This window comes from Pleurodeles waltl, chromosome 2_2 (genome assembly GCF_031143425.1).
Source record: "Pleurodeles waltl isolate 20211129_DDA chromosome 2_2, aPleWal1.hap1.20221129, whole genome shotgun sequence".
NCBI classification, from domain to species: Eukaryota; Metazoa; Chordata; class Amphibia; order Caudata; family Salamandridae; genus Pleurodeles; species Pleurodeles waltl.
The window spans coordinates 513,153,209-513,171,360 of record NC_090439.1 but is presented as its reverse complement, the minus strand read 5'-3'; the positions used below and the strand labels follow the sequence as shown (position 1 = coordinate 513,171,360).

The following is an 18,152-nucleotide window of genomic DNA, read 5'->3' as shown; positions in this document are numbered from 1 at the left end:
AGAGGTACGCGCGCCGCGGTGGTGCCTTTATAGACGCCTGTGACATTGCAGATGGCTCCAACGTACTGACGACGCCACGCGGAGCCGAACAATGCTCGTGGATCTGAACAACGCCACACGAAGGCGCTCGCAGGGTATTGCTCAGCAAAAGATTCTGGATTCGAAGCTGACGCCAGGAAATTGAAAAGTAAGGAATCTGCAGCTAGATAGTTTCTACCAGATAATGCATTACTGAAGGTAAGTAACTTGTTCATTTATACAACTCTGCATTAGACATGAGTAACTTGTTCATTAATACAGCTCTGCATGCTGAGAAAGCTGGCATGGAGCAGGGGTGTAGCTTCATGTGGGTTGTTTGGGGTGTTCAACTCCCCTGATAAATGCATTTCCTGATAAATATTTGGGTACAAGTGCTTTCAGTCGTGTATGTGAGGTGTCTGTCGGATTTCAGCAGGAATTTTTACACAGACAAAAACGCACGCACACACTCTTTCCCTCTCTCTGTTTAGAAAGACTTCAAAAATGCTGCTTATTTCACAAAATAATGTTTTCTCTCTATTTGGACCCCTACCAATCCACATTCCTCTCCCTTTCCACTGTACCTTATGCCCCTCAAGTGCGCCCTGTTTGTCATACAGTGTATTTCAACATTGTGTTAGCATGATTATTGGGAAATCTAAAGTTGACACCCCCCAATCAATCTGAGCCTGTTATGTCCCTAGCGTGTAGGCTTCTCCAGAGTTATATGTTTTAATTGTTGAGTCCTCTTCTGTAAACCTTATGTTTTCGAACAGCAAACTTGTGGATTCTGATAATTTTAAGGACAATAGGTTCTGGTGTTTGATCACCTGTGGTCACAGTAGTTCAGCCTTCAATACCATGTTTGAAAGAATATTTTACTGAGTAATGTTCTAAAGAGGAGCAGTGTGTTGAGATCTTGCATTTTTGCAGATGTTTTTACTAACAGTTTACATTTAAAACCTACATGATTCAGACAGGTAGAAGCTGAGTCAACTGAAACGCAGCCAAAGATAACATCATACTACCTACTCAAGTTATCATTGCAGGGGATCACAACATTAGATCGTGTAGTGATCTTGCATAAGCGTTACTCGTATGTGTCATTCTGTGGAGGCATTAAAGAGGATGCCTCTGTTCTTTTCAGACCTTTCCGCTTCCAGCTATTTACAGGTTATCTACCTGATAAGTGCTAATTTCTAGCCAAAATGCAGTAACCTCCTTATTCCTGATCAATAAGTTCAAGACCCAGTATGTTATGTACTAGAAATCAGCCTGCCAGTGATAATATCTAATTAGCTCTAAGCATTTATGCATCTTTTTGAAGATCGCAAAAAAGAGCAAAAATAAATTGTGTTCAACAGTTGGAGTCTGACACGTTTCTTTGAACTGCTGGAAGGAAATAAGCAGTGCACTGTTTAACAACACTCTCCAAAGTCACATGCTATGAGCGATATTTGTGGGTTGTAGGTGCATTGATGCTATCTTACTTCACTCTGTGCTGTCCAAAAGAGGAAAGGATCTGGTGATTATGATACCCCATGCAGCCTGAGGCTATATCAAATCAAATCTTTATTGCATAGTTAATTAAAACAATTGCAAATCATCCTAAACACGTACAATTTGGTATTGCATTGGTTAAAATATTATGTTGAAATGCACTTTTAAGTGAGAAATTCCCTAGCTTTTGAGAAGTAAAGTTTAAATTCTATTAAGGACACAGAGGCGAGGATTATGCATTGCCTTCTTCACTCTTTATTACACAGCAGGTTCAAAGTTTAAAGAAAAAACATAAACACTACATATCCCATAAACCAAAGAGTAATGTGTCCATGACAACCAGTAACCAGTCCCAACACAGTCCAAATGTCTATATATAATCATTCCTCCCGTAGTCCTCCTTCTTCGATGTGGGAAGTTAAGTTCAAGCAGCCTCAATCAGTCTTCATTTCTGAACCTACGGATATAAACCATTCCATAACAGGAAAAGGTTGCACCTATGAGCGAACAGAGGCAGTCCACAACAAACCATGGTTAAACTGACAATCATGAGGTAAACGTCATTGATCTTCTTACAGTAATATACCATAGTTATTTCAAGATAAAACAACCTACTGAAAATCATTAGCAAAAATCTGTTGATAGTAGCAATTATACAACACCAGTTAAAACATATTTGCTTCCTGTTATACCAGAAAAAAAGGGTGGGAAGTCATATTTCCAATATGCTTTTGGAGGGATTATCCTCGCCTCCCTGTCCTTAATAGAAGTGAAACTTTCCTTCTCGACAGCTAGGAAATTTCTCATTCCATGTCAGGACCGGAGGCGACGATTATGAATGTTTAAAGCTTACGCCCGACCAATGCTGTAGCCTCATAAATAGGTTTGAAGTAAAACTTTTTAAAAGTGGACTCCAAGGACCAGTCTACCGTATTCATTATTTCTTCCAGTCTTCCACCTACCTGAATACCTTTGGAAGCTTTAGCTCTTCTCGCCGAATGGACCCCAAAACGATGTACATCACTGTCGGCTTCTGCCATAATCCATCTTACCCAACTGACAATTGAGGGGGAGGAAACTGCTCTGAACGATTCATTAACCGCAATCAATAACTGTCACTCGGCCGCCTGAATTCTACCAACATATCTGTATATGCCTTCAGACATCTAACTACGCAGAGTTTGAGAGCAGCCTCAAAAGCTGGATATGTTACCGACCTGGTATTAGTCCTTCTTGGTATGGTGAAGATGACTCTATCTCTGTAATGTCCATAGCCCTGACGTCTGACACCTTTTCACAAGAAATGAGACAAAGTAACACGGCCAATTTCGCTGAAATCTTTGAAAACTTTCAATTTAGAAAGCCACTGGTCTCCGGCAGAGTCCAGACTCCACATCGGTCTTTTGGAGCTCCGAGCGTTCAGTCTTACATTGAAAGCATTCCTTCCCTCTCTCAAAGGGAAAGTAGTGCAGATGTTCACGGACAACACCGCCACCCTGTGGGACTGCAAGAAGCAGGGCAGAGTGCGGTCATGGACCCTTTTTCAAGAGGCTCTACATATGGCTGGAACACCAGGGCATAACCCTGATGGTGTGTCTCTGAACGCCAGAGAAGATGAACTTACACGTTTATGCCTGGTCGATACAAATGGAGTCTTCATCCTTAGGAGGTGCATGATATCTTTCAGCAGTGGGGAGAGCCTTGATTAAATCTGTTCGCCTCCACAGAGAACGTGCAATGTCAGCTGTTTTGCATGTTGGACTTTCCAAAGTGGCGCTCGGCGACGCCTTTTGTCTCGAGTGAAACTCGGGCCTCCTTTACACCTTCCCTCCAATACCCCTTCTGCCCAGAGTTCTAAAAAAGATCAAGAACCACCAGGCCCAAGTAATCCTTGTGGCTACAACTGGGCACGTAGAGTATGGCATCCAGAGCTCTGGAGCATGGCCACAGATCGTCTGATCAGACTGCCCTTTAGGGAGGATCTTCTGTTGCAGCAGCAGGGGTCGGTTCTCCACCCAAACCTGCCCAGTCTCTGCCTTCTTGCATAGAGATTGAGCGTCAGCAGTTGACAACTTTCGACCTTCGCCCGAAGTCTGTAATGATATCATGGCAGCCAAGCGTCCCTCCAAAAACGGTATACGCCTGTCTTTGGCACACATTTGTGGCATGAAGTACCAACAAATCTATTGATCCCTTTTCTGCACCTTTCTCTAAGGTTCTACTGTTTATCCACTCTCTTGCCTAGAAGGGCTCTGCTTTGGGCACCCTTAAAGGCTATTTATCTGCCATCTCCGCCTTTCTCAGAATGCCCAAAAACCTTTTTTATCCAAGTCTCCCATTGTTGGGAGGTTTCTTAAGGGACTCACCCATTTGTTTCCTCCAACCCTGTTCATTATGCCCCAATGGGACTTAAACCTGAACCTTGCCTACCTTATGTGTGCCCCTTTTGAGCCACTTCATAATTCTGTCAAGGCTCCTGACATTGAAAACTGCTTTCCTGATTGCTATCACCTCTGCTCACAGAGTGAGTGAGCTTCAAGCTGTTTCTTTAATGCCACCATTTTTATCTTTCCATCCTGACAAAGTGGTGCTTCATAACAGGGCCTCCTTTCTTCCTAAGGTTGTTACCCCTTTTCATGTAGGCAAATCCATCACCTTGCCTACTTCTTATGCTCCTCCACATCCCTCTCATGAAGAGGAGAGACTTCTTGATCCAAAAAGAGCATTCTGAAGATTTCCAGGTGGATGATCTACTCTTTATAAGATATGTGGTTGTGAAGGGCGGGCATTGCAGAAGCGCACCATCTTGCGTTGGTTGGTGCTCTGCATCTAAATGTGCTACGCTTTGGCGAAGAAGCAACCCCCTGAGGGTTTGCGTGCTCACTCCGCAACTGCTGCCACCACAGAGCTAGCACGAGGAGTCCCTGTCCTGGATATCTGCCAGGCAGCAACATGGGCAATCCCTGCACACAATCACAAAACAATCACAAAACATTACTGCCTGGACAGTCAGGTCCGCAGAGACTGCTACTTTGGTCGTTTGGTCCTGCGTGACTTTCTAGAATGATCTTGGATTGCAGCCCACCACCAAGGATGGTATTGCTTGGATATCTATTCTGAAGTAAGGAATGTGCAACTAGAAGTCTCTGTTAGATGAACAAGTTACTTACCTTTGGTAACAATGTATGTGGTAGAGACATATTGTAGTTGCAGATTCCTTACCGACCTGCCTATCCTCCCTGCACTGCAAACTGATTTCTAGGGACAGGGATTCCCCTTTCATGGCCCTAGTTCTGGCGCACCATTCTCACTGTTCTTCATGGCTCCGCGCTACTGGTGTGGAAAGTTGTGAAAAGGAACTGACACCAGCTTGCCGGGGTGGTGCCCACATACGACCACATTGTCATCATGGCGACCACAACGGATGGTGCACAAGGGCAGTGCTCAAAGAAAAATCTCTGCCTTTGAGCAGTGACCGTGACGCCTGGTGGAAATTCTAAGGTAAGGAATCTGCAACTAGAAAATGTCTCTACCAGATCAACCGTTCCTGAAGGTAAGTAACTTGTTATTTGAGCGCTTATTGTGACTTAATTAATGTTTGTTCTGTGTAGAATGATGTAAAAGTTATATTTGAAATGTTAAAGTAAACCTTGTTTTATTCATGCTAAGCTAATCACAAAACCTTTGCTTGTACAGTAGATGAAATCATTACAAACTTTGCATAAGGCCAATTATAACTTGTTTCTTGCAGTAAAAAGAAACTTTGTGCTCTTTATGGAAAATGGACAGAGTGCTTGTATAGCGTTGACCCTGCTACATTTGATGCATATAAAAAAAATGACAAGAAAAATTCCGAAGAGAGAAAAAATTCAAAGCAGGTATGCTACTCTTTCCACGATTTCTGCAGACTTGAATACAATGCATGTCTTGAGTAGGTATAAACAGTATGAGAAATAGCTGAGTTCATTTTAATTTGTGAAGATGTTCTGTTTCTTTTAATAGCACTTCCTACATATCTGTTTCATGAACCAGGATAGTGATATATATTGAGTACAGTATACAGTCATGAAATGAGACTAAAATATTTGAAACTCTAATCGCAAAAAATTATGAAAAGCTGCTAGCAAATGTACATGACAAGGGTGACAAATAAACCTATAAAACAATTGAGTGATGTATTACCTGCTTTTCACTGTATCCATTATGGTCGCTGTGCGAGACTGGCCCTCTCTAGAAGGGTGTAGGAGACTGAAGGAGTTGATGTTGCCACCTCATATTAAAAAACAAGCAGTGACAAAGCCAATATGACTGGCCTTGCCAGGACTGCAATGTTTTTGGTTAATATTGTTTTCTTAAAATGTAAAAGGCATTAAGTGTGAAAATATTAACAATTCTTAAAGTTAGTGGTTTAAAGGTGGTGTGCGTATGCTTGCAATAAGTGTAAAAACATCCATTTCAAATTGAAGGAAAATAACGTAAAATAAAGAAATACCTGTAGGACAGTACCCTCTTTTTGGCATGGTTACACAGGCGTTTTGCCTGCTATCAGTGTGCTTAGACTGTTTTCACTGGGATCCTGCTAACCAGGATACCAGTGATTGTGCTCTCTCCCTCCACATTTGGTTACTTAGGACCTTTGTGCACTCCACAATTGGCATTCTGGTGTCTCCTTATAAGTCTCTAGTTTATGGTACTTAGGTACCCAGCGCATTGGGACACCAGGGGTCCCCCATGGGCTGCAGCATGTGTTATGCCACCCATGGGAGCCCATGCAAAATGTGTCTGCAGGCCTGCACGAAAAGGATGCATGCACCCTTTCACCACAGGTCACTACAACAGATCACTGTAAGTCACCCCTAAGGTAGGCCCTTCTAGCCCAAAGGGCAGTGTGCGGTCCCTGTGTATGAGGGCACCCCTGCATGAGCAGAGATGGAACTCCAGTTGCATTGCACTGGACTTTGTAAGTGCGGGGAAGCCATTTTACCCATGTACTGGACACATGTCACCACCTACATCCAGCTACATAATAGTAACTCCAAACCTGGGCATGTTTGGTATCAAACATGTCGGAATCATACCCCAGTACTGTTGCCAGTATTAGTTGTATGATTCCATGCACTCTGGTGGCTCCTTAGAGGACCCCCAGTATTGCTCCTACCAGTCTTCCAGGGTTTTCCAGGCAGCCTGCGCTGCTGCCACTCCTCAGACAGATTTCTGCTTCCTGCTGCTTGACCATCTCAAGCAGGGGAAGGCAGAACAGAGGATTTCCTGTGGGAGAGGCAGGCAACACCCTCTCCCTTGGAAATAGGTGTTATAAGGTTTGGGAGTTGTCACCCACCAAGCCACCACTTTGCTTTGAAGGGCACATTTGGTGCCCTCCTTGCATAAGCCAGTTTGCACCGGATCGTCCCTGATCTGGCGCAAAACTGGACAAAGGAAAGAGCAGTGACCCCTCCCTGTTCATTACCACCACATGGGTGGTGCTCAGATTTCCTCCATTTGGCCACTCGATTCTGCCAAGCTGTGCAGAGGTCCCTGGGAACATCTGAGTGGCCAGGTCAGGCAGGTGATCTCAGAGACCCCTCCTGATAGGTGGTCACCGCACAAGGTGACTAAACCCCCTTTTAGGGCTATTTAGGGACTCCCTTGCGGGTGGGTCCCAGAGATTCGACGTGGAAGACTCCAGCAGGACTTCTTTGCATCATTTACTTCTACTTCTGGCCACTGGAACCGCAACTGGACTCTTCCGGAACTAAAATGACTGCAACTCCAGAGACAACCTTGCCTTGCAACATTGTTTCTCCGGCTCCTTCCAGCAACTGCTACATTTCCCCAGCTGTGCATCCTCTGGTTCGGTGAGACTTCAGCCTGCACCAAGAAACAAGAAGGAATCTCCCTTGGAGTGAAGAAGTCACTCCCCTGCATCTGCAGGCACCTACAGCAACGACATCTGGCTGCTTGGATTTGCTCTCCTCTGGAACTGCGTGGATTCTGCATCACAGGTGATGGTCTGGAGTGGTCCCCTTGGTCCTCTCTGCCTGCTGTCCATCTTGGGAGACAGTGAGCCCTTGCCTCTCCTTGCAGGACAGTACCCCTGGGCACCACAACTCTTGCAGCAACCAAGGTTTGTTGATTCCTGCTCCAAGGGATCTTCAGGGTCCCGATGGCCCCGGCCTCCAGCACTTCATCCTTGCAAGGACAGTCACTCCTTTGCTGCTCCAATCACATGGGACTCCTCTCCAGGTTTGCTGATTGGGTCTCACTGCTACTTACTGTGCCTGTTGCCAGTGGGTTGCTGGTGGGGGCTGTGACTGCTTCTGCTGGCTCTCCTGACAGCTGAGGGTCAGCCCGGACTCCCCTCCAAGGGTCGAGTCCCCTGGACCTTGCTGGTCCTCTTCAGCATTGCAACTCTTCTTTTGCTTCTTCTTGCATTTATCTAGATTTGTTGGTGGTTCTCCTAAACCACTGACCATCTGCGACACGACGAACAACATGAGACACCATCTGCACCACTCCAAGGACTCCCCTTTAGGTGCTGGGCTCCACAGCTGATCATCGTCGACCCGGATCTTCATCCACAGAAGGGTGGGTAGTGGCTCCTGCCCCCACTGGATACTCCATCTTGGACTGGACTCTGTCCCTTTCTTTTGCAGGTCCTCTTCTTTCCGAATCCACCTTTGGTTTCTTCTATACTGGTCCTCTTCTTGTACAATCCCTTTTCTAAATCCTCTTGTTAGTCCTTGGGAAGACCAGATACTTACCTTTGCTCTCCTGGTTGCTGAGGGTCACTTCTACTCATCTCGTGGGGTCCCTAGATCTGCCAGCTTCCCTCTAACGATTCATTATCCTTGGGTGGGGACTTCTTTTCACATTCCACTATTTTAGTATCTGGTTTGGTCCTCCCCTAGGGTCTATTTTTTTACTGATTCTTACCATTCTTGTGCCTTTTCCTAATTATTACTGTGTGGATATAGTGTGTACTTACCTCGAGTTGGGGGGACTGCCTATAAGTAATCTAGTGTGGTGTTAGTATAATAAAGTATCTTTATTTTTGTAACACTATGTGGTTTCTTTCATGTGTGATACGTTACTGTGTGACTATTGTGGTATTGCATAAGCTTTGCATGTCTCCTAGATAAGATTTGGCTTCTCATCCATCCACAGCTACCTCTAGAGAGCCCTGGCTTCCTAGACACTGCCTACATTCACTAATAAGGGTCGACTGGACCTGGTATAAGTTTCCAACACCATAGGTACCCACCACACACCAGGCCAGCTTCCTACATTGGTGATGCTGCAGTGGGATAAGACACTTGCAGTTACCTTACCACTTTGTCACTAGTGACTTTCCACAGGAAAGCCCACTACTAGTATTTATGACACTGCACTTAGTGATGAGGGTCACTAGCCTCCTAGTTAGGGTAAGTTGGGGGTCTGGCATATCCCTTTCTCCAAACTCTTAGGGAGTCTAGTTACTTAGAGTAAGTAGGTGCACCCACAATACTCTAGGGATAATGTCTTCAGTGGAAAACACAACTCAGGTCCCAGGCTCTCAGTATGAGAGTGCACTTTTCAGGAGTTAAGGGAGATGTGTGCTTCCAGGAAGCTGAAGACAGGGAGGAATCCCAACAATAACCTACTTCTGGAATCACTACTACAAGCTGACCAGGAAAACTCAGGCAGCAATGGGGAGGAGGAAGGGGAGGCTGACCCTCCAATATTAGGCAGGGTAGACTTAGGCTACACTGAGGAGGGTCAAGAAGAAAGTGGGGGAACACTACAGCCTTGTTAGTAGCACTGCAATTAGGGAAAAGAGGGGTCACTCAAGCCCACTTTTACTCCTGGACGATTGATACAAAGGGTCTCCAGAAGGGAGGATAGGTCCTCCTCATCTGTCAACACCCATGTCTCATCAGTTTCTGATGGAACCCCCCACTCTAATTCAGGGGGCAGTCCCTAGATAGGGAGTTCTACAGATTGAAATGAGACCAGGCCAAACTGAGGCTGCAGCAGCAGCAGTTAGCCCTAGAAAGGAAGGCTCTGGCAGTGGAGAGGGCGAGAGACAGATTGTGGGGTTAGCTCCCCATGGTAGCAGCAACAATAACTTTAGGGACACCAGGTTCAGGGAGGACTCCTATGATTTTAGGAACCTTAGTACAAGGTGGGAGATCACATCCACAAGTGGTTCACTGCCTTGGAGAGGGCCTGTACAGTACAGAGGGTCCCTCAAAGGCAGTGAGCAGCAATCTTGTGGCTTTCCTTGCAGAGACAAACTCCTCACTGTCAGAGGAGAAGATGCAGATGACTACCAGGCACTAAATAATGCACTCTTAGATGGGTTTGGGCAAACCACAGGAAAATACAGGATCCAGTTCAGGGAGACTAAAAAGGAGTCCTCCCAGGACTGGGTAGATTTTGTGCATTGCTCTGAAGGCTGGTTGAATGGAAGCAAAGTAAGTGATTATCAGGGTTTGTACAATCTAATTTTAAGAGAGCACATTCTTAACAATTGCATTTCTGATCAGCTGCATCAGTACCTGGTGGATTCTGATCAGACCTCTCCCCAAGAATTCGGAAAGAAGGCAGACGTGGGACTCCTCTCTAGGTGTGCTGATTGGGCCTCACTGCAACTTACTGTGCCTGCTGCCAGTGGGTTGCCTGTGGGGGCTCCAACTGCCTCTGCTGGCTAGCCAGACTGCTGAGGGTCAGCTCGGACTCCCCTCCAGGGTTTGAGTCAAGTGGGAGAAGGAGCCACTACCCACTCTTCTGTGGCTGAAGATCAGGGTTAATGAGGAAAGAAGAAGACCAGCTGTGGAGCCCAGGAGCTGACGAGGAGCCCTTGCAGCAGTGCAGATGGTGTCCATCGGTCGTTGGGTTGCAGATGGTCAGAGTGGTGGGAGAGAACCACCAGCAAGCCTTGGCAAATGTAAAAAAAAGCAAAAGAAGATTTGCAAGCTTGGCAACCACAGGAGTACACCTCTAAAGCCCCCACAACCTCAGCGGAGACACTAGGGACTCACAGTGTGGCAGCCAGAGTTCAGTCCAGGTCCAATTGCCACTTACCAGCTGGGCAGTTGCAGGAAAGGCCTTTTGTAGCTTGTTGTATCTGTGTAGCTTGAGTAGGAGGTCAGCGTCATGACCATTGGAGCCCACTTGTGGATATGAAAGGGAGAGCAGAACCAATCTTCTAGACACTTCTGGTGTCACAGCAAGTTAAATCTTTTTATCATCCACTGGTCCATGAGGGTTCTGAAGTGGGTGCTTGGAGGTGCAACATTTATACCTGGCATAATCTAGTGGGTTGGAATGGCTCCCAGGGACTCTCTAACCAATGGAATAATGTTCCCGGGGTTAACCTTACCCACTTGGGCCATTTTTAAGATGGCCATAGTCTTCAGCCATGCTAGATTTGGGCTCTGAGGCCTGGGGGTGTGCGTGGGGAGTGTGCTATTGTAATCCCAGGGACCAAAATCAAATTTTAGTCATACCTATACATACATCCACCACTGAAATCAAAGTTTGGTAGGACAAAGCTGAGCTTTCAGCAGCCACATAGTGGATAATACACATGAATTTTTTTGGCATTCTCTATCCTTCTTTTGAAGTGCCCCCAACTATCATATGTAAATACCCAGCACAACTGTTGAACAGGCTCTGACAGTCCATGTCGGAGAGAGATTTCTGTTGTGATTGGGGCCTGAGTGGCTGCCAGGACAAATGAGAGGCAGGACCGGGTGTTAGCTATATCTGCATCCGGTAGCCCTGTTTGAAGGTGCACCAGGGGTCTAGGCACAGCCTCAAGGTCATTCTCTCAAGGGGAGGACACTCCTTCCCACGCTCAAGACCCATTGCTCCTGTCTTCAGAGCAATTCACACCTCACACAAGGGAAGCCGTCAAGCAGCCAGGTGACAGTTGAATAGTTACAGAGGTGACCATTGGCTTTAGGCAGGCAAAAAGTAACTTTTCCAACGTACCTTTTCTGAAATAATTAACTAAATTTGACCTAACCATTACATCGCTGTTTGTTTAACTAAAAATAGTCCTTGATTTCTTTAACACATTCCTAGGTGGAGATAACATTTATCTGATAGAGACTTCTAGTTGCAGATTCCTTACCTTAGAATTTTCCCCCAGGTGTCAGACTGGATCCAGAGATTTTTCCTTCAAGCAATACCCTTGCGGGGGCGTCGTTGGCGTTGTAGTTGCCATGATGACATCTGGAGTAGTACATAGATGCCGCCTCAACGCACGCACTGATCCGGAGAGAGCTACCCTGTTCTCTTTTTGACCAACTTCGACCATTTTGTCCAGTTTTTTGGTGAGTTTTTAGTGCGTTGAGATCTCCCCGAAGACCGGTTTCAAACTGTGCGTGGACTGTCACTGCATGATGTCTGTGACTGATCTGCATCAGGTCTGTTTGTGGTGCTTGGAGCGTGACCACAACCCGAAGTCGTGCCCCGTGTGCCGGGCCATGCACCCGAAGACCTTGAGGGGGAGCGGTCCCTCAATCTCATATCGGCCCGACGCTCGACTCCGCGTAAGTCCTGGTCTCGCTCGAGGGGAGGTCTCGAGACCACTCGTGGAGCCACCACCATTCTTTGTCCTTCAAATTTTCAGGCACAGGTAAGAAAATAGTCATCATCAAAGCAGTCCAGTTACCCTTCGACTTCACCCTGTCGCTCGGCTGATGCGACACAGAAGGAGCATCAACGCTCGAGGCCTCTGTCTTCGGAGCCTGCTTCTGGGACAGCTCCGTGCTTCCCCGAATTTCCACGAGCCAGAGTGACACCTGCCCAATTAAAGGAGTTTTATGAGGCCATGCGCTTCATTTTTGGGCAGGCCGACCCCGATACAGTGCCTATGGGCCCAAGGGGTTCGGTCGGGGAACCTTTGGGCTCCACACACCGGCAGATTCTGTTCCTGTCACAGAGGTCCCCTCTGGATCCGCTTGCGGATCCGCACCAACGCTGGTCGTACCACTGAGACCTTACCCAGCGCTGGTTCGATTGTCAACGCTCCCAACATCAGTGGTGCCCACCGCCGACCCGATCCTCATCCCCAACAACTCGGAGTTGGAAAGGCGTGTGCCGACACCGCCTCTATCTTCGATGGGACCTACTCACCCCAGGCCGGATTTGTGCCCTTTTCCTGATGGGTACGAATTCGGGGAAGGATTGGAGGGGTCCCTGGACCCTTATGAATACCAGGATGACCCTACTTTGGACTGGGCACAGGAGTTGGGCAAGGCCAGTGGCCTTGACACTTCTCCAGATGCTGGCATGCTGTCTCCTACCGTGGCTACGGCGGAGGGAGCGACTTATTCTATGGTGCTCAGTAGAGTGGCTGAGGTCCTTGGCCTTGAGCTGTCTACTGTACAGGTCAGGTCAAATCTCCTGACTGAGGTGCTTCAGCCAGGGGCTTCCACATCTGAGCCCCTTCTGCCATTCAATGAAGGCCTCACCGATGTCCTCTTGGGCACTTGGTCCAAACCCAACACAGGGGCTCCTGTGAACAGGACTACCGCATGCCGCCATCGGCCCGCCATGAACGACCCTAAATTTCTGTCCCAACACCTGAGAGTCTTGTCATCCTCAGGCGCATTCCCTTCTGCACCCCCGGATAGGGAATCAAAAAAGCTGAAACAATTTGGGAAGTCGCGCGCTGCAGTCTGTGAACACCACATGCCTTTTGGGCCGATCTACCCACTCTCTGTGGGATTCGGTCGCACAAGTTCTGCCGCAGATACCGGAGGAGGCCCATGCTATCGTCACCCAAGCCGTCACCAATGGGAGAGATGCGGCGAAGTTCACGATCCGATGTGGGCTGGACACGACAGACTCTCTGGGCAGATCGGTTGCAAAAACGGTGGCCTTGTTGAGATGCCACGCCTGCTTTGCGTACTTCTGGTGTTTCAGGGGATGTCCAACAGTCTCTTATGGACTTGCCCTTTGCTGGCTCCCATCTCTTTGGAGACCAGGCGGACTCGGTCTTGGAGAGGTTTAAGGACTCCCGGGTGACGGCTCGGTCCCTTAGCCTTTCCACTGCCCCTCGCCCTCAACAGTCTGCCTTTTGCCCCTTTCGTGGCCAGGGAAGGGGCTCCCTGTCGTGTCCCCAACCCAGCCACCATGCCACCCATGTTGTTCAGCCACAGCATGGTCGGGGACGAGGAATCTCACGTGTGCGTGGGACAGGCAACCAGAGGTCTGCCCAGTCTACCCCTGCCCCCACTGCAGCCTCAAAACCCTCCTAGTCCGTCCCCTCACTCCAATCTAGTTGGGGTAGGATTCGCCATCACCTGCCCCACTGTGAATCCATCACTACAGACAGGTGGGTTTTGCAGATAGTTCAAAAGGGCTATTCCCTCCCCTACAAATCTGCACCACCAGCCATGCCTACATCAGTCAACCACCTTCCGGAGAATCATTCGGCACTTCTCCACCAGGAAGTCGCAGCCGTCTTGGCCAACAGAGCCATAGAGAAGGTCCCTGTGCCAGAAGTAGGTCGTGGTTGTTATTCCGGCTACTTTCTGGTGCCGAAAAAGGACAAGGGCTTACATCCTATCCTAGACCTTCGGGACCTCAACTGCTTCCTCAAGAAGGAGGAATTCAAAATGCTCACCCTGGCTCAGGTTCTGTCTGCCTTAGACCCAGGAGACTGGATGGTAGCGTTGGACTTGCAGGATGCTTATTTCCATATTCCATCCTGCCTGCCCACAGATGTTACCTGGGATTCGTGGTAGGTCACAAGCACTACCAGTTTACTGTGCTCCCCTTTGGCCTTAGCAGCGCCCCTCGGGTGTTCACAAAGTAATGGCGGTGGTTCAAGCTCATCTGCGCAGGTTAGGGGTTTCAGTCTTCCCTTACTTCGACGACTGGCTGTTGAAGGCAGACTTGCCCCAGAAAGTCATCTACCATCTTCAGACTTCGATGAGCCTCCTGCACATGCAGGGGTTCACTATCAATGTGCCAAAGTCACACCTGACTCCCTCTCAGATGCTCCCTTTCATCGGAGCTGTTCTAGACTGTAGCAAGTTGGCTATGTATATACTATCTCAAAGTGAGAGATAGTGTGCACAGAGTCCAAGGGTTCCCCTTAGAGGTTGATAGTGGCAATAAAAGATAATACTAATGCTCTATTTTGTGGTAGTGTGGTCGAGCAGTAGGCTTATCAGAGGGTAGTGTTAAGCATTTGTTGTACACACACAGGCAATAAATGAGAACACACACTCAAAGACTTAACTCCAGGCCAATGGGTTTTTATATAGAAACATATTATTTTCTTAATTTATTTTAGAACCACAAGATTCAGAATTCAAGTAAGTACATAAATTGTAAGATACATGGCATAGGTAAATATGGAACTTTGAATTAAAACAGTAATGTACACAGTTTTGGCAAAAATGACAATAAGCTATTTTAAAGGTGGGCACTGAAAAAATCAACAGTTCCTGGGGGAGGTAAGTATTGGTTAGATTTTCAGGTAAGTAAAGCACTTACAATTTCAGTCTCCAGGGCATAGGCAGCTCACCATTGGGGATTCAAGTTAACCCCAAACACCCAGCACCAGCAATACAGGGCCGGTCAGGTGCAGAGGTCAAAGTAGGGCCAAATAGCATAGGTGCCTATGGAGAATAGGGGTGCTCCGCTTCCAATCTGCTAGCAGGTAACTACCTGCGTCCTCGGGGAGCAGACCGGGAGGGTTTTGTAGAGCACTTGGGGACCACAACCAGGCACACAAAATACACCCTCAGCGGCACATGGGTGGCCGGGTGCAGTGTGGAAGTAGGTGTCAGGATTCAGATAGAAATTGATGGAAAGACTCGGGGTCACTCTGGCGATGCAGGCAGGTCACAGAAGGGCTTCTCGGGCCAGCCATCGACTGGGCAAAGATGAGGGCCGCCTGCTGGCCACTCCTGCACCAGTAGTTGGTTTCTCTTGGGCCTGGGGGCTGTGGATGCAGTACTTCTTCTAGGCGTCTGGTTCCTTTGTTACAGGGGAGTCGCGGTCAGGGGGAGCCTTCGGATTCTCTCTGCAAGTGTCACTGTGGGGGTGCAGGGAGGTCGTCTCAGGGTGTCCACGTCGCGGAGGTTGCCTGGGGGTCCTCTCTGCAGTGTTGGTTCTTCTGGACACGAGCTGGAGCCGTTAGGTGCAGAGTGTTGCGGACTCACGCTCCTGGATTGAGGTTGGAGTCCTTTTAAAGATGGTTGTTTCTTGGACAGAGCCGCTGTCCACTGGAGTTTCTTGGTCCTTTGGGTGCAGGGCAGTCCTCTAAGTCCTCAGACATCGCTGATCCCTCTGGATGCGTCGCTGTGCAGGTTCTTGGAGTCTGGAGACAGGCCGGTAGGGCTGGGGCCAAGTCAGTTGTTGTCTCCGTCGTCTCTGCAGGGCTTTCAGGTCAGCAGTCCTTCTTGTTTCAGGTTGCAGGAATCTGGTTTCCTGGGTTCAGGGTCGCCCCTAAATACTCAATTTAGGGGTGTGTTTAGGTCTGGGGGGCAGTAGCCAATCACTACTGTCCTTGAGGGTGGCTACGCCCTCTTTGTGCCTCTTCCCTGGGGGGAGGGGGGCACATCCGTAATCCTATTGGGGGGAATCCTCCAAAACAAGGTGGAGGATTTCCTAAGGCAGGGGACACCTCAGCTCAGGACACCTTATGGGCTGTCCTGACTGGAGGGTGACTCCTTCTTGTTTTTCTCATTCTCTCCTCCGGACTTGTTGCCAAAAATGGGAGCTGTGTCCGGAGGGGCGGGCATCTCCAGTAGGTGGAGTGCCCTGGGGCGCTGTAACACGAGGCTTGTGCCTTTGAGGCTCACCACCAGGTGTTACAGTTCCTGCATGGGGAGGTGTGAAGCACCTCCACCTAGTACAGGCTTCGTTCCTGGCCACAGAGTGGCAAAGGCACTCACCCTATGTGGCCAGAAACCTGTCTGGACGTGGCAGGCTGGCAGGAACTGGTCAGCCTAACACTGGTATTTGGACTGGTATACAGGGGGCATCTCTAAGTTTCCCTCTGTGTGCATTTTTCAATAAATCCCACACTGGCATCAGTGTGGATTTATTGTGCTGAGAAGTTTGATACCAAACTTCCCAGATTGCAGTGTAGCCATTACCGAACTGTGGAGTTTGTAATTGACTCCCAGACCATATACTCTTTATGGCTACCCTGCACTTACAATGTCTACGAATTGGCTTAGACACTGTAGGGGCATAGTGTTCATGCAACTATGCCCTCACCTGTGGTATAGTGCACCCTGCCTTAGGGCTGTAAGGCCTGCTAGAGGGGTGACGTACGTATGCCACAGGCAGTGGGTTGTGGGCATGGCACTCTGAGGGGAGTGCCATGTCGACTTAGTCTTTTTCTCCCTACCAGCACCCATTAGCTGTGAGGCAGTGTGCATGTGCTGAGTGAAGGGTCCCCAGGGTGGCATAATATATGCTGCAGCACTTAAAGACCTTCCCTGGTCACAGGGCCCTTGTTACCAGGGGTACCATTTACAAGGGACTTATCTGTGTGCCAGGGCTGTGCCAATTGTGGAGACAAAGGTACAGTATAGGGAAAGAACACTGGTGCTGGGGCCTGGTTAGCAGGGTCCCAGCGCACTTGCAATCATAACTAGCATCAACAAAAGGCAAAAAGTTAGGGGGTAACCATGCCATCAGAGGCCTTTTTCCACATGGACCCAGTGCAGTTTCGGGCTTATCCTCCCAAAAAGCGAGTCCAAGATATTCAGGCTATGATTCTAATCTTTCACCCTCTGTCTTGGGTTTCGGTGAGACTGACTTTGAGACTGCTGGGCCTCATGGCCTCCTGCATCCTGCTAGTATCACATGCCAGATGGCATATGTGGGCTCTGCAGTGTGACTTGAAGTTCCACTGGGTGCAGCATCAGGGACATCTCTGCGACATGTCCAGGTCTCGGAGGGGACTGCGAAAGACCTGCAGTGGTGGCTTTCGAATCCGCATTGGGTCCACAGCAGATCCCTCTTCCTTCCCCAGCCAGATCCTTCCATAGTGACAGATACGTCACTTCTGGGTTGGGGCGGCCACATGGGAGAAACAGAGATCAGAGGCCTCTGGTCTCCAGCGGAGTCTGGGCTTCATATCAATCTTCTGGTGCTCTGGACGATCAAGCTTGGGTTGAAAGCATTTCTTCCCTCTCTCATAGGGAAAGTAGTGCAAGTGTTCACAGACAACACTACCGCCATGTGGTACTGCAACAAACAGGGCGGTGTAGGGTCCTGTACCCTTTGTCAGGAGGCACTATGCCTCTGGACCTGTCTGGAACATCAGGGCATTACCCTGGTGGTTCAACAGCTGGCAGGCTCTCTGAACGCCAGAGTGGACAAACTCAGCCATCGATGCACAGACAGCCGATCACGAATGGCGTCTCCATCTGGAGGTGGCGCAAGGTCTGTTTCAGCAGTGGGGAGAGCCTTGGTTAGATCTGTTCGCCTCCGCAGAGAACGTGCAATGTCAGCTGTTTTGCACGTTGGAGTTTCCAAGGCGGCACTCGCTTGGAGACGCTTTTCATCTTGAGTGTAACAATGGCCTCCTTTACGCCTTTCCACCTATACCGCTTTTGCCCAGAGTTCTCAAGAAGATCAGGAACCCAAGTTATCTTGGTGGCTTCGGAATG

The 18,152-nt window shown here is 48.5% G+C and overlaps 1 protein-coding gene across 3 annotated transcripts in view; it reads left to right on the top strand.

Annotated features, from left to right (window-relative positions):
* The window catches only part of OSBPL1A (oxysterol binding protein like 1A), a 1,294,449-nt gene that overhangs the window by 1,080,678 nt on the left and 195,619 nt on the right, over window positions 1–18,152 (top strand). For all 3 annotated transcript variants that reach the window (XM_069220031.1, XM_069220033.1, XM_069220032.1), the window contains one exon: window positions 5,270–5,396. In XM_069220031.1, coding sequence (XP_069076132.1) covers window positions 5,270–5,396 — 127 coding nt within the window. The remainder of the gene's footprint in view (window positions 1–5,269; window positions 5,397–18,152) is intronic.